Raw genomic sequence first — 22,609 nt, 5'->3', positions numbered from 1 at the left:
TTAAATTTGATATGTTTATTATTATAGTTTGTACCAAATGGAAAGAGGCATGTCAACTAGCTTGGTATGACATTAAAAAATACAAATGTCAATCATCAATTGGACGTTCTTATAATAATCGTTTGTTGACACAATCATACGTCGAAGAAATATTATTAAGATGTGGTAAATATCTAAACAAATTGTCTCTCTCAGATGTTTGTGATTCAAGTATTATACCATATGTTAGTGATCATTGTAAAAATTTAACAAGTCTTGAATGTGAATTTAACGTTGATTCGTTAAAATATGATGCTGGTCACTTTGTTCAAGCATTTACACAGTTGAATAAATTAAAATGCATTAAAATAATACTGGAAAGCAAAAACGAATATGAAACAGTTAATGTACTTGAAATAATTAATAGTCTTCCAAAAGAAATCAATGAAATTCATTTATTATCAAATTTACTGTCGATTCGAAAACTAAGAGTTTTTATGGTAAGTTGTTATTGAATACCAACTAGTTGTTTATGACTAGTGACAAACAATACTATCAATTTAATAAATATAAATTATTTAAATAAATCATTTTTATTATTTTAGAGTTTTAAAAAATTTATAAATCTTCAAAAATTGACAGTGCAAGGCCTCTATTTAGACAACATAATTCTTCAAGAAATATCAGAAAAAACTACACTTGTTCATCTCAACTTTCGACCATATGACGAAGACCACGAGTATCCTCTATTTAATAAACTCGTTAATTTGGAATATATTGACCTAATGACTCAATATATATGGCTAAATATGAAGAACCTCTCTACAAAAGTACTTGAAACTATTTTTTGTACATGCAAAAATCTAAAACATCTTGATATTCCACGTGGTCGTTATGATGTAGCTCAAGTCCGTCTGAAAAGATGGATAAATTTTCAAAACTTGGAATATCTTGGTATTTCTTGTACAATAACGCCTGACTTAGCAAATACAATTGTTAAATATTGCAAGAATTTGAAACACTTGAAGGTACGAAATCGTAATCACAATATGAATAATACCGCCTTAAAAAAGTTGACAGAGTTTGAAAATCTTGAATGTTTGATATTTTTTTTTCTCATTGTGCTCAGTGAAGAATCAGTAATTGCAATTTCAAACAATTGTAAAAAACTTAAACGTTTAGAAATTCCTCTTTGTACTCTAGTACCATCTATTCATACTGACCCATTGTCTTCTTCATCTGTTCTTGATGAGTTATCAAAATTACAATGCCTTGAACATCTAAACTTGTCTAATTCAAAAAATCTTGAAGATAGTACAATTATTGCTATTGCTAATAATTGTAAAAACTTAAAAAATTTAGAAATCCGAGGTTGCATGGGTCTTACTGAGACAGCTCTCGTTGGCTTAACAAACTTAAAAAATTTACAACAGCTTAATGTAAGTCATATTGATATTATTACAGACAGCTCCATCATAAAATTAAAAGGATTGAAAGAATTGCATTGTAATGAATGCAAGAAACTTACTAATGCTGGTATTATTCAATTTATAAAAAATAATCCAGATCTTGAACTTCTTGATGTCTCTTTTATTGACAATATAACAATTGACTTGATTATTGCTGCTGATCAGGCAACTAAAAATCGTACAAATGGTATTATTTTACACATAAAAATATCTGATCGGTCAATAGTAGATTCTTCTGAGACAATAATTACATCTCAATGGTTAGTTGTTGGATACTTGAACACATAATTAAATTTATCGTATGACTTCTTCCTATTCAATATAACTTGTTTTTGATATTAGTTGGAATCATGAAAATTAGAATGACAATGCTAATAATTTTGTAAATCAAAGTTTAAAAAAAATAAATATACTTTTTCAAAAATTTTTTTGTATTGAACAATTATTTTTACCTTTAATTATACACATATAATTACAGCTTTGATAATATTCAAGTGGCTCAAAAAATCATTTCATATTTTTTTAAAAAATGTGCCTGTTATTGTTGATACTTACAAATTTGTAAATAAGGTAAATTCTTAAATACTCAAGCCAATGACATCTAAAGATATGTTGTGACAGAATTATTTGTATTTTAACTTGTTGATACTTACAAATTTGTTTTTTAAATGACTCGAGAATCATGTCCGATTGAATCAATAACATATTAAGTGATAAATCTTATATTAAAATATTTTTATTAGGAAAACAAAAAGAAAATTTATCCTTTTTTAATGAATCACTATCAGATACAATTCACGCGTTTTTATACAATGTTTTTTTAATTAATTTTTTTATAAATATACAATTTTACTTGTGGAGCAATCAATATTTTTGTTTCAATTCATTATATTACTATTATTATTTTTTTAAAAAAATTTAATTTACAGTGAATTATTAAAGCAAATCTTATAATGTTTTAAATTATTATTATATATTTTTTTTTGTTTTCTTTTCTTGTTTGTTCTTTCAACAAAACAAATTTCAAGTTAATTCTTCTTTTAAGGAAAAAATAAAAGAAAAATATTTAAATAAATAAATAAATAAATAAAAACAATAAACAGTATATTGAATTTAATACATATTAATATTTAATACTTGACTATTGCGTTGTGTTGATATTATTTTAGACCTATTTGTTTTAAGGTGCAAGATTCATCCTTTGTTGTAAGTGAACATCTTCGTGATGACTGCAGTTTTGGTGAAGAAACAATAGTTGGAGCACTTGTCAGAACATTGTCAAATTGAATGAAAAAATTCGTACACAGTGCTTGTTTTAAATGGAATAGAAGCATGCAAAAATACTCATGCATCTTCATTTACAAAATGCTGATCCATAATTGCAGGGTGATAGTAAAGGAGAGATTATTACACCAGATGAACCGGTTGTTTTGTAAATAAGAAAAAATTTATATAATTCAGAACTAGTCTCTGCATATACTCGATTACTGAAACAATATCAAACGTTAATTTGAAAACTGATGTTAATCACATAATTTAATTCATGTGATTTGTTTTATTTTATAATAAAGTAGAAGATGCAAACTTTGGGACTTCAGGAAGTCCTGACTCCTGAGGAAAATAAGCTGTGTTAGAAAAGCATGTACGTGATTTTTTAAATTCCTTAAGGTATAACTTGCCAAAATGAAAAATAGTCTGAGGCTCATGAAATTAATAATTTAGATAAATGAAATAATAATGCATCTTTTTGTCAATTCAGTTTTTATGTTATAATACTTTTTTTTTTTTAATAATTATTCAAATTGACATAATTTAGAGAGGTTAAACATCTCTTATAGATTTAGAAAATATCTACGAACTTAACAAAACAATACTTGTTTTGGTCTCACCTATAAAAATTAATAGATAATAAAAGAAAAAAATAAGGAATTTTTGATATCCAGGATGAAATAGGCTTATAAGATAAATCTCACGTAATTAATAAAATATAAGCTAAAATTACGATTTTTACAATTTTTATGAGAACAAGTATTGACTCACAGCAGCAACCATTGAAGCAAAAATTTAAACAACAAATTTATGAAATTTAGCATCTATGTTTAGCAACACAGCATACAAACATACATTCATGAAATATAGATATTAAAGATAGCGTCAAGATCAATTATTTGAAACTGACAAAAAGCACTATTGCCTCATTACGAGAAAATAAAGAAGCTATTAAAATTGTTTTAAATTACAAGAATATGATTTATTATGCAATAAAATAGGCAAAATGATAAAATTCTCTACTAAAAGTATTATTAATAAGAACATAAAAAAGATCCATTTTTTAGTTATTTGTTGAGCAAAAACTATCCATGTAAAAGCATAGGCAGTATATTTAGGACACGCCCCCAAAAATTTTGGCAAGTTATACCTTAAAGAAGAAAAAAAAATTATTTTTAAATTTATTTTATTGTCAACATTTTAAATTGTCGAATTAATATCAAAAGATGTATTTTTAATTGATTTATTTAATAAACAGTTTTACATAGTTTTTTGAGCAAATTAATTTCAAAAGAATATAGAAATAGTTAAAGTTATTTCTCAATTGATAAATATTCCATTAAATAATATAGTTTATTGATAATATTTTATAAATAAGAAAAATTTAAAAAGAGATAAATGAAATAATTTTTTTTTATAGTGTTTTTTTTTATTGTTTAAATAAATAGAGCCGTTAAATGTGAATTAAATATGGAATAATTATTTTATGTGATTGATAATTTCAGCTATAAAATAATAGGTAATCTTAAAGCATGGAGGTCTACAAGGAGGGTAATTTATAAAACTCCATGCTCCATTCCGTAAGCTTCAACAACTCCCTATGCTAATACACAATGTGACGTCACAGATTACCCTCCTTATGAAACTCCATGTCTTAAAGATTTTTTTTTTTTTAACAGCTGTATAATGTTCCATGTATTACTAGATAGATGTAGCCTTCTAAATCAGAATTTTACAGCAAATGTAGAATTTAACTTATCGACTAGAAGGAATTTTTAAAAAATTATAAAAGCTGCAGTGACTCGTTCACCTGGAGTTCACATAGAATTCCAGGTAAAGATTACGCTGAAGGTGGCTTAGAGAAAGCTATTATTGAGAAAAAAAAAAAAAACTGTGACCCTCGTGTTTTTAACCTTTAAGTTTTTTTGTAAAAAATATTTGGATTTCTGTTAATAATAAAAAAAGAGCAAAAATCAACAACATATTTAATTTCTGTATTAAAAAGATCTCAAGTTTTTGACGACGTTAACGACAACATTTTTAGTATTTACTCATAATGGGTGCAAAGGGGAGATGTGTTGTGAAAGACCAACAAATCTTTGATGTGGGTGACAAGGATTCAAAAGTTGTCATCAACTCATTGGATTACGACTCATTAGCACAAATCATTATGTTGTTGCCAATACCAGAAAGGATAAACATGGAAAAAGGTAAATATTATTATCAAAATAAAGTTTTTTTTTTTTAAATATAATGACAATGTTTGTGTTCTTAATTTTTAAATTTGATATGTTTTATTATAGTTTGTACCAAATGGAAAGAGGCATGTCAACTTGCTTGGTATGACATTAAAAAATACAAATGTCAATCATCAATTGGACGTTCTTATAATAACCGTTTGTTGACACAATCATACCTCAAGGAAATATTATTAAGATGTGGCAATTATTTAAATGAATTGTCTCTTTCATATGTTTGTGACTCAAGTATCATGCCATTTATTGGTGATCACTGTAAAAATTTAACAAGTCTTGAATGTGAATTTGACGTCGATTCGTTAGAACGGGATGCTGGTCACTTTGTTCAAGCATTTACACAGTTGGATAAATTAAAATGCATTGAAATAATAGTGAATTACATGTACAAGTCGTATAATATTATAACTAAACTCTCTGCAATAATCAGTAGTCTTCCAAAAGAAATTAATGAAATTCATTTATTTTCTACACTTCCAGTGTCATTTGGACAACCAATAGTTTTTATGGTAAGTTTGTTATTAAATACGTATTATTTGTTCATCACCAGTGATAAACAATACTATCAATCGATTAAATATACAAATTATTTAAATGAATTTTTATTATTTTCAGACTTTTAAAAAATTTAAAAATCTTAAGAAATTGACATTACATGGTCTCTGTTTAGACAACATAATTCTTCAAGAAATAGCAGAAATGGCAACACTTGTTCATCTTAACATTTCATCATTCAATATACCCAAAGAGCTTTCTTTGTTCAATAAACTGGTAAACTTGGAATACATCGATTTAACGATGGGTACAGATCAAGGTGGATTTGCGGCGAAGCTCTCTACAAAAGTACTCAATACTATTTTTTGTACGTGCAAAAATCTAAAACATCTTGATATTCCATTTGGTTATTATGATGTAGCTAAAATTCCTCTCAAGAAATGGATAAATTTTAAAAACTTGGAATATCTTGGTATTTCTTGTAAAATAATGCCTGACTTGGCAAATACAATTGTTGAATATTGCAAGAATTTAAAACACTTGAAAATATTTGATAGTAATTACTATATAAATAATAACGCTTTAAAAAAGTTAACAACGTTGGAATATCTTGAATGTTTAATATTGCCTGGTCTGGTTGAGCCCAGTGAGGAATCAATAATCGCAATTTCTATCAATTGTCAAAAACTTAAACGTTTAGAAATTCCTTTTTGCACTATAGTATCATCCATTAATGGTATGCAACTTTCTTCTCCATCTAATCTTGATGAGTTATCAAAATTACAATCTCTTGAACATCTAAACTTGAGTTTTATAAAAAATCTTAAAGATAGTACAATAATTGCTATTGGTAATAATTGTAAAAACCTAAAAAGTTTAGATATCCAAGGTTGCACGAGTCTTACTGAGACAGCTCTCGTTGCTTTAACAAACATGAAAAATTTACAAATACTTAATGTAGGCGATCTTGATATAATTACAGACAGCTTCCTTATTAAATTGAAAGGATTGAAAGAATTGCATTGTAATGGATGCGAGAAACTTACTAATGCTGGTATTATTCAATATATAAGTAATAATCCAGATCTTGAAATGATAAGGATCTATGATACAAAGAATATTACAATTAATTGATATGGTTATTAGTGCTGATCAGGCAACTAAAAATCGTACAAATGGTATCATTTTACACATAACGAGGTGTAGTTGGTCAATAATTAAAGCTTCTAAGTCAATAATTACGTCTCAATGGTTGGTTATTGAATAGATTGAATTATATTATTATCATATACTTTTCTTCCTAATTTAAGCGTAATATTCTTACATAATTTATTTTTAAAAACACATACAAAATGACATTGTGAAGACATTGTAAAAGAACATTTTTATTATAACTTGTTTTCGATATTACTATTGGAATCATAAAAAGTTTAATGTCAATGTTGATATTTTTGTAGAGCAAAGTTTAAAAATAAATATACTTTTTTATCAAATAAATATAATTTTTTGAATCGGACAATTATATTTACCTTTCTTTTTATAAATTTTCTATTCTTTCAATAAATAATCATTCACAAAAATAAATTGATAAATTATTCATCTAAACGATTCCACGACAAAAAAAAATTAAAAAAAAAAACTCGACAAAAAAAATCACGACAAAAAAAATTTCGACAAAAAAAATCATGACAAAAAAAATCGCGACAACAAAAATTTAGTAAAAAAAAATTTAGACAAAAAAAATCTAGCAACTAAGTAAAAGATTTGGCTGGTAAAATAATGTAGATAGTGATTGTTTGGCTACAATTACAGCTAAGTAAAAAATCTAGCTAGGTAAGAAATCTAGCTAAGTAAAATAATGTAGATATTGATTGTTTGGCTACAATTACGGCTAAGTAGAAAATCTAGCTACGTGAAAAATCTAGCTAAGTGAAGAATCTAGCTGAGTAAAATGATGTAGATATTGATTGTATGGCTATTATTAAGGCTACGTTAATTATCTACCAGCTGAGTAAAAAATCTAACGGCTAAATATATAAGAAAAATAGTTCATATGAAATATTAAATTTATTATTTAGAAAAAAAAAAATTTATTATGACGTGATTTTTATTTTTTTTATTTTTTTTGTCATGATTCTTTTTGTCGTGATTTTTTTTATCGTTATTTTTTTTGTCGAGTTTTTTTTGGAAAATTTTTTTTGACGTGTAACCATCTAAACAAATATTTATACAGCCATAAAAATATTTCTAAAGATCTGTCGAAAATAATAAGCAAATATTATACACATCGAAAATAATAAATATTTTTTTAAATTTTATTAACCATTGTGTATCTTAATTTAAAATGAAAAAATAAAGAGAAGATGGAATTGAAAAAACAATGTAATCAGTAAAGTTATTTGGTGTAATTTGACGATTGATTGCAATCAGTGTCATGGGAATAGATAATCTTACAACTGACTTGGTTATTGGTGCTGATCAGGCAACTAAAAATCGTACAAATGGTATCATTTTACACATAATAACAAATGATTCGTCAATAATCTATGCTTCTAAGTCAATAATTAAATCTCAATGGTTGGTTGTTACTAATTATAGCATAGATTTATTCTTCAAATTAATTTAAATTTATTGTATATCTTTCTCACTTATTTATACGCTTAAAATTCTTTCATAATGTATTCTTAAAAATACATACAAAATACGTTACTAAGTCAAAGACATTGTAAAAGATGATTATAATTATTATTATTATAAGTTGTTTTCTATATTACTTTAAATCATAAAAATTCAAATGTCATGTTTTGTCATTTTTTGTAAAGCAAAGTTTAAAAATAAATGTACTTCTTCATCAAATGAATATAATTTTTTTAATTGGATAATTATTTTTACCTTTCTATTCTAAATTTTCTATTCTTTTAATCAATAATCATTTACAAAAATAAATTGATTAATTATTCATCTAAACAAATATTCATACAGCCAAAAATATTTCTAAAGATTTTTCGAAAATAAAAAACAAATATTATATTTCAAAAATAATAAATATTTTTATTTATTTTATTAACCATTAAGTATCTTAATTTAAATGATGTAAAAATAAATACAAGAAGATTAAATTGAACAAATAAAGTAAAATTATTTGATGTATTTTGATGATACACTGGGTTTAACTATAAATTGCAGCCTAATTTATTTGTTTGTTATCTTTTGTAATATTCAAAATTTTTATAATGTAAAACTTGAAACTTTTGACTACTTTTGACTACTTTTCGCTACAACTATTGTATTAATAAATGCATTTTTTATGTCGTCAACTTATAGAATGCAGTAGTCATATCAAGTCAATTGTAGTCAATTGTAGTCAACTAATGAATTATCAGAACCATGTTGGTAACGTAGACTTCTAGCTGGATCACGTTATTCCACATGTGGATTTGTTTTTTTTTTTTTTTTACATCCACATCGAAGGTTTAACAAATAACAATAGTACAATTAACAATCAAACGTACAAAATTGTCTAATTAATACTCATTGTTCAATTAATACATTCATTTTTTTTTTCAATGCATTAACAAATTTAACTACCAAATTAATTATCACCTAATCAAAGGATCAATTAAGGTAATTGTAAATTCATTATTTTGACAATTACATTTATTAAAAGATTTCGTGTATCAATTGTATTTTAACATGTTGCATGACATACAATATTATTTGGCTTTGGATATAATTTTATCGGTGTTGATTTTGCTAGTATAAATCATCAACTTTTAATTAATCTATATCTTGGAATATATATTTTTTATGGTTATTTTCGTTTATTTTATTATTCTGGTTGTAAAACATATAAATTCATCATCATTTTTATAATATATATTTACAGAGTTTACTAAAAATGAATGCAAAAAAAATATGTGTTGAGACAGACCAACACACGTCTGATGTGGATGACGAGGATCCAAAAGTCGTCATCAATTCACTGGATTACGACTCATTAGCAAAAATCATCATGTTATTGCCAATACCAGAAAGAATAGACATGGAAAAAGGTATATATTATATTATCAAAATAAAGTTTCTCTTCTTTTTGTTAATGAAATATCAGTGTTTGTATTATTAATTTTTAAATTTGATATGTTTTATTATAGTCTGTACCAAATGGAAAGAGGCATGTCAACTAGCTTGGTATGACATTAAAAAATACAAATGTGAATCATCAATTGGACGTTGTTATGATAATCGTTTGTTGACACAATCATACATCGAGAAAATATTATTAAGATGTGGTAATTATCTAATGGAATTGTCTCTCTCAAATGTTTGCAATTCAAGTATCATGCAATTTGTTGGTGATCACTGTAAAAATTTAACAAGTCTTGAATGTGAATTTGACGACGATTTATTAACTCATAATGCTGGTCACTTTGTTCAAGCATTGACACAGTTAAATAAATTAAAATGCATTAAAATAATACTGGAAAGCAAAAACAAAAATGAAACAGTTAATGTACTTGAAATAATTAATAATCTTCCAAAAGAAATTAATGAAATTCATATATTATCAAATTTACTGTCGATTCGAAAACGAAGAGTATTTATGGTAAGTTGTTATTGAATACCAACTACTTGTTTATGACTAGTGACAAACAATACTATCAATTTAATGAATATAAATTATTTAAATAAATCATTTTTATTATTTCAGAGTTTTAAAAAATTTATAAATCTTCAAAAGTTGACAGTGCAAGGCTTCTATTTAGACAACATAATTCTTCAAGAAATATCAGAAATAACTACACTTGTTCATCTCAACTTTCGACCATATAACGGAGACCACGAGTATCCTCTATTTAATAAACTCGTTAATTTGGAATATATTGACCTAATGACTCCATATATATGGCTAAATAAAGAGAACCTCTCTACAAAAGTACTTAAAACTATTTTTTGTACATGCAAAAATCTAAAACATCTTGATATTCCATTTGGTCATTATGATGTAGCTGAAATTCCTCTCAAGAAATGGATAAACTTTCAAAACTTGGAATATCTTGGTATTTCTTGTACAATAACGCCTGACTTAGCAAATACAATCGTTAAATATTGCAAGAATTTGAAACACTTGAAGGTACGAAATCGTAATCACAATATGAATAATACCGCCTTAAAAAAGTTGACAGAGTTTGAAAATCTTGAATGTTTGATATTTTTTTTTCTCAAACTGCTCAGTGAAGAATCAATAATTGCCATTTCAAACAATTGTAAAAAACTTAAACGTTTAGAAATTCCTCTTTGTACTCTAGTACGATCTATTCATACTGACCCATTGTCTTCTTCATCTGTTCTTGATGAGTTATCAAAATTACAATGCCTTGAACATTTAAACTTGTGTTTTGTAAAAAATCTTGAAGATAGTACAATTATTGCTATTGCTAATGATTGTAAAAACTTGAAAAATTTAGAAATCCGAGGTTGCACGAGTCTTACTGAAACAGCTCTCGTTGCTTTATCACACTTAAAAAATTTAGAAAAACTAGATGTAAGTTGTCTTGATATTATTACAGACAACTTCATTATAAAATTGAAAGGATTGAAAGAATTGCATTGTAATAAATGCAAGAAACTTACTAATGCTGGTGTTATTCAATTTATAAAAAATAATCCAGATCTTGAACTTCTTGATGTCTATTTTATTGACAATATAACAATTGACTTGATTATTGCTGCTGATCAGGCAACTAAAAATCGTACAAATGGTATTATTTTACACATAAAAATATCTGATCCTTCAATAGTAGATTCTTCTGAGACAATAATTACATCTCAATGGTTAGTTGTTGGATACTTGGACATATAATTAAATTTATCGTATGACTTTTCTCAATTTAATATAACTTGTTTTTGATATTAGTTGGAATCATGAAAATTTCAATGCCAACGTTAATAATTTTGTAAAACAAAGTTTAAAAATAAATATACTTTCTCAAAAATTTTTTTGTATTGAACAATTATTTTTACCTTTAATTATACACATATAATTACAGCTTTGATAATATTCAATTGGCTTAAAAAATCATTTTATATTTTTTTAAAAAATGTGCCTGTTATTGTTGATACTTACAAATTTGTATTTTTAATGACTCGAGAATCATGTCCGATTGAATCATTAACATATCAAGTGATAAAATTTATATTAAAATTAGAATATTTATATTTTTATTAGGAAAAAAAAAAAAAATTTATCCTTTTTTAATGAATTGCTATTAGACATGATTCACGCGTTTCTATACAATTTTTTTTTAATTAATTTTTTTATAAAGATACAATTTATTACTTGTGGAGCAATTAATATTTTCGTTTCACTCGATTATATTACGATTATTATTTTTTTTTAAAAAATTTAATCTGCTGTGAATTATCAAAGCAAATCTTATAATATTTTAAATTATTATTATATTTTTTTTTAATTTTTTTTCTTCTTTTTTCTTTCAACAAAACCAATTTCAAGTTCATTCGTCTTTTAAGGAAAAAATAAAGAAAAATATTTAAAAAAATAAATAAATAAATGAAAACAATAAACAATGTATTGAATATTTAATACTTGACTATTGCGTTGTGTTGATATTATTTTGGACCTTTTAGTTTTAAGGTGCAAGACTCGTCCTTCGTTGTAAGTATACATCTTCGTTAATCTCATAATTTGATTCATGTGATTTGTTTTATTTTATAATAAAGTAGATGATGCAAACTTTGGAACTTCAGGAAGTCCTGAGGAAAATAAGCTGTGTTAGAAGAACATGTTCGTGATTTTTTAGATTCCTTAAAGGTTTGAAGCTTTTCGAAAATGTTATTAATTTTCTTGAATATGACAATTGCATCTTAATGACAATATATTATTTTACTAAATATGTGCATTTACAAAAATAAATTGATTGATTATTCACCTAAACAACCATTCATACTAAAGTCAAACACTTTTAAGAAGAAAATAAAATTATTTTTAAATTTATTTTATTGTCAACATTGTTTAATTAATATCAAAAGATGTATTTTTAATTGATTTATTTAATAAACAGTTTTACATTGTTTTTTGTGGAAATTAATTTCAAAAAAGTATAGAAATAGTTAAAGATATTTCTCTATTAATAAATATTCCATTAAATAATATAGTTTATTGATAATATTTTATAAATAAAAAAACTTGAAATGAGATAAATGAAATAATTCTTTTTATAGTGTTATTATTGTTTAAATGAATAGAGCCGCTCAATGTGAATTAAATATGGAATAATTATTTTATGTGATTAATAATTTCAGCTATAAAATAATAGGTAATCTTAAAGCATGGAGGTCTACAAGGAGGGTAATTTATAAAACTCCATGCTCCATTCCGTAAGCTTCAACAACTCCCTATGCTAATACACAATGTGACGTCACAGATTACCCTCCTTATGAAACTCCATGTCTTATAAAGATTTTTTTTTTTTTTAACAGCTGTATAATGTTCCATGTATTACTAGATAGATGTAGCCTTCTAAATCAGAATTTTACAGCAAATGTAGAATTTAACTTATCGACTAGAAGGAATTTTTAAAAAATTATAAAAGCTGCAGGGATTCGTTCACCTGGACTTCCAGGTAAAGATTATGCTGAAGGTGGCTTAGAGAAAGCTATTATTGAAAAAAAAAAAAAAAAAACTGTGATCCACGTGTTTTTAACCTTTAAGTTGTTTTATAAAAAATATTTGGATTTTTGTTAATAAAAAAAAGAGCAAGAATCAACAATATATTTGATTTCAGCTGTATTAAAAAGATCTCAGGTTTTTGACGACGTTAACAACAACTTTTTTAGTATTTATTTATAATGAGTGCAAAGAGGATATGTATTGAAAAAGACCAACAAATCTTTCATGTTGATGACAAGGATTCAAAAGTTGTCATTAACTCACTGGACTACGACTCATTAGCTAAAATCTTCATGTTGTTGCCAATACCAGAAAGGATAGACATGGAAGAAGGTGAATATATTATTATCAAAATAAAGTTTCTTTTTTTTTTTTAATAAAATATCAGTGTTTGTATTATTAATTTTTAAATTTATCATATACGTTTTATTCCAGTTTGTACCAAATGGAAAGAGGCATGTCAACTAGCTTGGTATGACATTAAAAAATACAAATGTGAATCATCAATTGGACGTTGTTATTATAATCGTTTGATGACACAATCATACCTCGAGAAAATATTATTAAGATGTGGTAAATATCTAAAAGAATTGTCTCTCTCAGATGTTTGTGATTCAAGTATCATGTCATTTGTTGGTGATCACTGTAAAAATTTAACAAGTCTTGAATGTGAATTTGACGACGATTTATTAACTCATAATGCTGGTCACTTTGTTCAAGCATTTACACAGTTGAATAAATTAAAATGCATTAAAATAATACTGGAAAGCAAAAACAAAAAGAAAACAGTTAATATACTTGAAATAATTAATAGTCTTCCAAAAGAAATTAATGAAATTCATTTATTATCAAATTTACTGTCATTTCGAAAACGAAGAGTTTTTATGGTAAGTTGTTATTGAATACCAACTAGTTGTTTATGACTAGTGACAAACAATACTATCAATTAAATGAATATAAATTATTTAAATAAATAATTTTTATTATTTCAGAGTTTTAAAAAATTTATAAATCTTCAAAAATTGACAGTGCAAGGTCTCTATTTAGACAACATAATTCTTCAAGAAATATCAGAAATAACTACACTTGTTCATCTCAACTTTCGACCATATGACGAAGATCACGAGTATCCTCTATTTGATAAGCTCGTTAATTTGGAATGTATTGACCTAGTGACTCGATATACATGGCAAGATATAAACAAATTCTCTACAAAAGTACTCAATACTATTTTTTGTACATGCAAAAATCTAAAACATCTTAATATTCCACCTGGTCCTTATGATGTAGCTAAAATTCCTCTTGAAAAATGGATAAACTTTCAAAACTTGGAATACCTTGGTATTTCTTGTACAATAACGCCTGACTTAGCAAATACAATTGTTAAATATTGCAAGAATTTGAAACACTTGAGGATCATAAGAAACAGTGATCACACTATAAATAATACCGTTCTAAAAAGGTTGACAGAGTTGGAAAATCTTGAATGTTTGATACTTTTTTTTCGCATTGTGCTTAATGAAGAATCAATAATTGCAATTTCAAACAATTGTAAAAAACTTAAACGTTTAGAAATTCCTCATAGCTTCATAGTACCATCTATTCATACTGAGCCACTTTCTTCTCCATCTGTTCTTGATGAGATATCAAAATTACAATATCTTGAACATCTAAACTTGGGTTATACAATAAATCTCAAAGATAGTACAATTATTGCTATTGCTAATAATTGTACGAACCTAAAAAGTTTAGATATCCAAGGATGCTATACGATTACTGAAATAGCTCTCGTTGCTTTATTAAACTTAAAAAATTTACAAAAACTTGATGTGAGTCGTCTTGATATAATTACAAACAGTTTCCTCATCAAATTGAAAGGATTGAAAGAATTTGATTGTGTTGGTTGCGAAAAACTTACTAATGTTGGTATTATTCAATTTATAAAAAATAACCCAGATCTTGAAAAGATTGTTGTCCGAGGTATTGGTAATATTACAACTGACTTAGTTATTGGTGCTGATCAGGCAACTAAAAATCGTACAAATGGTATTATTTTACATATAGAAATATTTAATCTGTCAATAATAGATGCTTCTAAATCAATAATTACATCTCAATGGTTAGTTGTTGAAAACTTATAATTGAATTTATCGTATGACTTTTACTAATTTAATATAACTTGTTTTCGATATTAGTTGGAATCATGAAAATTTTGATGACAATGTTAATAATTTTGTAAAACAAAGTATTTAAAAATAAATATACTTTCTCAAAAATTTTTTTGTATTAAACAATTATTTGTATACATATATAATTACAGCTTTGATAATATTCAAGTGGCTTAAAAAATCATTTTTTATTTTTTTAACAAATGTGCCTGTTATTGTTGATACTTACAAATTTGTAAGTAAGATAAATTCTTGAATATGATAATTGCATCTTATTGGCAACATATTTTTTTAATAAATAATCATTCACAAAAAATATTGATTAATTATTTACCTAAACAAATATTCATGCTGCCAAAAATATTTCAAGAGATTTTTCGAAAATGAAAAACAAATATTATATTTTAAAAATAATAAATATTTTCATTTATCGAATTAACCATTGTGTATCTTAATTTAAAAAAAAAAAAAACAAGAAGATTCAATTGAACAAATAAAGTAAAATCAGTAACTTTTTAAAATCGAAATGGTATCGTAGACTTCTAGCTGGGATCACGTGTGGGTTCCTTTTGTTTTTTTTTTTTTTCACTGACATTTATAGCAAAGGTTAACAAATAACAATTATAGCACAATTAACAGTCAAACGTACAAAATTGTTTAATTAAAACCATTATTACATTCATTTTTTTTTTGAATACGGGTATTTAACGTACGTTACCAAGTCAATGACATTGTGTAGTGAAAAAGAGGAAAATTTATTGCATTAACTACTCAATTAATCACCAACAAGTCAAAGGATCAATGAAGGTAAAAAAAATTCATAGGTAATTTTAACAATGATATTTATGAAAGAATCACGTGTATCAATTGTATTTTAAGATGTTGCATCGCATTCAACATGATTTGGCATAGTAAATATAATTTTATTGGTAAATCATTAACCTTTAATTGATCTATACTTTGGAATATATTTCTGTTTATTTTAATCCGGTTGCATAATACATTTAAATTTTTCATTATTTATTAAATATATATTTTCAGAGTTTACTTAAAATGAATGCAAAAAAAATATGTGTTGAGACAGACCAACAAACCACTGATGTAGATGACAAGGATCCAAAAGTCGTCATCAACTCACTGGATTATGACTCATTAGCAAAAATCATCATGTTGTTGCCAATACCAGAAAGAATTGACATGGAAAAAGGTGAATATTATTATCAAAATAAAGTTTCTTTTTTTTTTAAATAAAATATCAATGTTTCTATTATTAAATTTTTAAACTTGATATACGTTTTATTCTAGTTTGTACCAAATGGAAAGAGGCATGTCAACTAGCTTGGTATGACATTAAAGAATACAAATGTCAATCATCAATTGGACGTTGTTATGATAACCGTTTGTTGACACAATCATACCTTGAAAAAATATTATCAAGATGTGGTAATTATTTAAAAGAATTGTCTTTCTCAGATGTTTGTGATTCAAGTATCATGCTATTTGTTGGTGATCAGTGTAAAAATTTAACAAGTCTTGAATGTAAATTTGATGATAATGTCTTGATTGATAATGCTGATCACTTTATTCAAGCATTTACACAGTTGGATAAATTAAAATGCATCAAAATATTACTGAGCCATACGAAAAAACGAAAAACAACAATTAATCTATTTGAAATAATTAATAGTCTTCCAGAAGAAATGAATGAAGTTCATTTATTTTTTCAACCTCGGTATGTTCGAATACAAAATATTAATATGGTAAGTTGTTATTGAATACAAACTAGTTATTCATCACTAGTGACAAACAATTCTATCAATTAAATGAATATAAATTATTTAAATAAATTTTTATTATTTTTAGAGTGTTAAAAAATTTAAAAATCTTCAAAAATTAACATTAGTTGGCCTCTATCTAGACAATATAGTTCTTGAAGAAATAGCAGACATAACAACACTTGTTCATCTTAACATTAGACTATATAATGATCATATACACAGAAACTTTTCTCTATTTGATAAACTCGTTAATTTAGAGTATATCGTTTTAACGATGTCTATCAACTGTGAAGCGGGTAATCTTTCTACAAAAGTACTTGAGACTATTTTTTGTACATGCAAAAATCTAAAACGTCTTGATATTCCATTTGGTCCTTATGATCTAGCTAAAATTCCTCTTGAGAAATGGATGAATTTTCAAAATTTACAACATCTTGGTATTTCTTGTAAGATAATGCCTGACTCAGTAAATACAATTGTTGAATATTGCAAAAATTTAAAACATTTGAGAATACATTATCCCCATCACATTATGGATGATACTGCTTTTAAAAAGTTAACAGAGTTGAAAAATCTTGAATGTTTGATATTGAATGGTCTGATTAGTAGGCTTCATGACGAAACAATAACTGCAATTTCTAACAATTGTAAAAAACTTAAACGTTTAGAAATTCCTGATTGTTTTATTTTAGATAACAAATTTTCTTCTTCATCTAATTTTGATGAGTTATCAAAGTTACAATGCCTTGAACATCTAAACTTGTCTAATTTAAAAAATCTTAAAGATAGTACAATTATTGCTATTGCTTATAATTGTAAAAACCTAAAAAGTTTAGATATTCGAAGTTGCACAGGTATTACTGAAATAGCTCTCCTTGCTTTAACAAACTTGGAAAATTTACAAAAACTAAATGTAAGTCTTCTTGATGTAATTACTGACAGCTTCATTATTAAATTAAAAAAATTAAAAGAATTTCATTGTTCTCATTGCAATAATCTTACTACTGCTGGTATTATTCAATTTATAAAAAATAATCCAGATCTTGAAAAGATTACTCTCTACGGTATATTCAATATTACAATTGACTTGGTTATTGCTGCTGATCTGGCAACTAAAAATCGTACAAATGGTATAATTTTACACATACAAATGTCTAAACAGTCAGGAATAGATTATGCTTCTGAGTCAATAATTACATCTCAATGGTTGGTTTTTAACTAGATTTAATTATAGTTACCATATACTTTGATTTTCTAATTTACTCGTAATATTCTTCCATAATTTATTTCTAAAAACACATACAAAATGACATTGTGAAGACATTGGCAAAGAACATTTTTATTATAACTTGTTTTCGATATTACTATGGGAATCATAAAAATTCAAATGTCATTGTTAATATTTTTGAGTTGTTTTATAAAAAATATTTGGATTTTTGTTAATAAAAAAAAGAGCAAGAATCAACAATATATTTAATTTCTGTACTTGAAAGATCTGAGGTTTTTGACGACGTTAACGACGACATTTTTAGTATTTATTTATAATGAGTGCAAAGAGGATATGTATTGAAACAGACCAACAAACTTCTGATATTGGTGACAGGGATTCAAAAGTCGTCATCAACTCACTGGACTACGACTCATTAGCTAAAATCTTCATGCTGCTGCCAATACCAGAAAGGATAGACATGGAAAAAGGTAAATATATTATTATCAAAATAAAGTTTCTTTTTTTTTTTTAATAAATTATCAGTGTTTGTATTATTAATTTTTAAATTTGATATGTTTTATTATAGTCTGTACCAAATGGAAAGAGGCATGTCAACTAGCTTGGTATGACATTAAAAAATACAAATGTCAATCATCAATTGGACGTTGTTATGATAATCGTTTGTTGACACAATCATACCTCAAGGAAATATTATTAAGATGTGGTAATTATCTAAAAGAATTGTCTCTCTCAAATGTTTGCAATTCAAGTATCATGCCATTTGTTGGTGATCACTGTAAAAATTTAACAAGTCTTGAATGTGAATTTGACGACGATTTATTAACTCATAATGCTGGTCACTTTGTTCAAGCATTTACACAGTTGAATAACTTAAAATGCATTAAAATAATACTGGAAAGTGAAAACGATAATGAAACAGTTGATATACTTGAAATAATTAATAGTCTTTCAAAAGAAATTAATGAAATTCATTTATTATCAAATTTACTGTCATTTCAAGAACGAAGAGTTTTTATGGTAAGTTGTTATTGAATGCCAACTAGTTGTTTATGACTAGTGATAAACAATACTATTAATTAAATGAATATAAATTATTTAAATAAATAATTTTTATTATTTCAGAGTTTTAAAAAATTTATAAATCTTCAAAAATTGACAGTGCAAGACCTCTATTTAGACAACATAATTCTTCAAGAAATATCAGAAAAAACTACACTTGTTCATATCAACTTTCGACCTTATGACAAAGACCACGAGTATCCTCTATTTGATAAGCTCGTTAATTTGGAATGTATTGACCTAGTGACTCGATATATATGGCTAGATATGAACAAATTCTCTACAAAAGTACTCAATACTATTTTTTGTACATGCAAAAATCTAAAACATCTTGATATTCCACGTGGTCCTTATGATGTAGCTAAAATTCCTCTTGAAAAATGGATAAACTTTCAAAACTTGGAATACCTTGGTATTTATTGTACAATAACGCCTGACTTAGCAAATACAATTGTTGAATATTGCAAGAATTTGAAAAACTTGAGGATACAAGACCATAATTACACTATGAATAATACCGCTTTAAAAAAGTTGACAGAGTTGGAATATCTTGAATGTTTAATATTGCCTGGTCCGATTGAGCTCAGTGAGGAATCAATAATCGCAATTTCAAACAATTGTAAAAAACTTAAACGTTTAGAAATTCCTCGATGCATTATAGTATCATCTATTGATGGTGAGCCACTTTCTTCTCCATCTGTTCTTGATGAGATATCAAAATTACAATATCTTGAACATCTAAACTTGCGTTGTGTAGAAAATCTCGAAGATAGTACAATTATTGCTATTGCTAATAGATGCAAGAACCTAAAATGTTTAGATATCCAAGGTTGCAGAGCGATTACTGAAACAGCTCTTGTTGCTTTATCAAACTTAAAAAATTTACAAAAACTAGATGTAAGTTTTCTTTGGAGAATTACCGACAGATTCATTATTAAATTAAAAGGATTAAAAGAATTACATTGCGATGGTTGCAATAACATTACTGATGATGGTATTATTCAATTTATAGAAAATAATCCAGATCTTGAATATCTTACAGTCCGTTGTATAGAAAATATTACAGCTGACTTGGTTATTGGTGCTGATCAGGCAACAAAAAATCGTACAAACGGTATCATTTTACACATAGAAACATCTGACCAGTCATTAGTTGACTATTATAATTCAATTAAACCTCAATGGTTGGTTGTTAAAGATTAAATGATATTTATTCAAAAAACGTAATTAAATTTATCGTATAACTTTCTCTCTTATTCATACGCGTAATATTCTTCCATAATGTATTCTAAATAACACATACAAAAAGTCGAAGACATTGTAAAAGAAACATTTTATTATTATTACTTGTTTTTTATATTGCTTGGAATTATAAAAATTCAAATGTCAATATAAATATTTTTGTAAAACAAAGTTCAGTAATAAAAATACTTTCTTAAATAATTTTTTTGTATTGAACAATTATTTTTACCTTCAATTGTGCATAATTACAGCTATATGATAATATTCAAGTGGCCGCTTGAAAAATCATTTTATATTTTCTTAATAAACATGCCTGTTATTTTTGATACTTACAAAGTAAGGTAAATTCTTAAATATGATAACCGCATCTTGTTGACAATATATTCTCAACATTATTATTCATCAGTAATCATTTTCATTCATAATTAATCAATTTATTTTAGTCATGATTTTAGTCATGACTCATGAATCATTACTAAAATAAATTGATTAATTATTCTATACGTAAACAAATAATCTGTATACAGACGAAAATATTTCTAAAGATTTGTCGAAAATGAAAAACGGATATTATATTTGAAAAATAATAAATATTTTTATCAGGCAACTAAAAATCGTACAAATGGTATCATTTTACACATATTAACAGATGCAGATTGGTCAATAATTGACGATTCTAAGTCAATAATTAAATCTCAATGGTTGGTTGTTACAACATAGATTTATCCTTCAAATCAATTTTTAATTATCGTATTATAATGATTATTATTATTATAACTTGTTTTCGATAGTACTTGAAATCATAAAAATTTTAATGACAATTGTCATTAATGTTAATATTTTTGTAAAGCAAAGTTTGAAAATAAATATCCTTTTTTATCAAGTTCATGTGGTAATGTGGTAATGCAATTATCACTAGAGCTTAATTTCAAATGTAAATTTGTAATCTTAGCTTGATCCCTAAAATGACCTAGGTCGCTGGGATTATAATAAATAAATAAATAAATAAATAAATAAATAAATAAATAAATAAATATAATTTTTTGAATAGGACAATTATTTTTACCTTTTTTTTATAAATTTTCTATTTTTTTAATAAATAATCATACAAGAAGATTAAATTAAACCAATATATTATAATAATTATTATAAGAATTATTCTAATCAGTAAAATTATTTGATGTAGTTTGATGATACACTGGGTTTAACTTTTATCAGCTGACAATAAATTATAGCACAATTTATTTGTTTGTTATCATTTATATTTCTCAAAAGTTTTTATTTAAAACTTGAAACTTTTGACTACGACTTAGGATATTAATAAATGCATTGTCAATGTAGTCAATTCCATAAATGCAGCAGTCAATTGTAGTCAACTCATGAGTTGTGCATAAGTTTCTAAAATCGTGTTGGTAGCGTAGACTTCTACCTGGGATCACGTTATTCCAAGTGCGGTTTTTTTTTTTTTTTTTTTTATTTACATTTATATCAATCCATATTAAAGGTTAACAAATAACAATAACTCAATTAACAGTCAAACGTACAAAGTTGTCTGATTAAAAGTTACATATATAGTGTAGTGAAAAAGAACAAAATTTATTGCTCAACTACTAAATTAGTTATCGAAAAAACAAAGGATCAATTAAGGTAAAAAAAATTCATAATTTTAACAATTATATTTATAAAAGAATCACGTGTATCAATTGCATTTTAACATGTTGCATGACATTTAATATTATTTGGCTTTAAATATATAATTTTACTGGTAAATCATCAACCTTTAATTGATGGAAAATATTTCTGTTTATTTTATTCCAGTTGTATAATGCATTTAAATTCTTCTTTATTTATTAAGTATATATTTTCAGAGTTCACTTAAAATGAGTGCAATGAAATTATTTGTTGAGAAAGACCAACAAATCTCTAATGATGGTGACAAGGATCAAAAAGTTGTCATCAATTCACTGGATTACGACT

At 25.5% G+C, this 22,609-nt stretch overlaps 1 protein-coding gene across 1 annotated transcript in view; it reads left to right on the top strand.

Moving 5' to 3' along the window:
* LOC122860348 (F-box/LRR-repeat protein 3-like) overlaps nt 1-22,346 on the top strand; it is a 28,106-nt gene extending 5,760 nt beyond the window's left edge. Inside the window, exons 6-12 of the mRNA XM_044164172.1 lie at nt 196-322; nt 1,109-1,293; nt 1,342-1,626; nt 6,297-6,521; nt 14,679-15,178; nt 19,922-20,504; nt 22,321-22,346. Of these exons, the coding sequence (XP_044020107.1) occupies nt 196-322; nt 1,109-1,293; nt 1,342-1,626; nt 6,297-6,521; nt 14,679-15,178; nt 19,922-20,504; nt 22,321-22,346 (1,931 nt within the window). The remainder of the gene's footprint in view (nt 1-195; nt 323-1,108; nt 1,294-1,341; nt 1,627-6,296; nt 6,522-14,678; nt 15,179-19,921; nt 20,505-22,320) is intronic.
* The last annotated feature ends 263 nt before the right edge of the window (nt 22,347-22,609 follow it).

This window comes from Aphidius gifuensis, linkage group LG1 (assembly GCF_014905175.1).
Source record: "Aphidius gifuensis isolate YNYX2018 linkage group LG1, ASM1490517v1, whole genome shotgun sequence".
Lineage (NCBI taxonomy): Eukaryota > Metazoa > Arthropoda > Insecta > Hymenoptera > Braconidae > Aphidius > Aphidius gifuensis.
The sequence above is the reverse complement of the archived record's forward strand: the minus strand, read 5'-3'. Positions and strand labels throughout refer to the sequence as shown.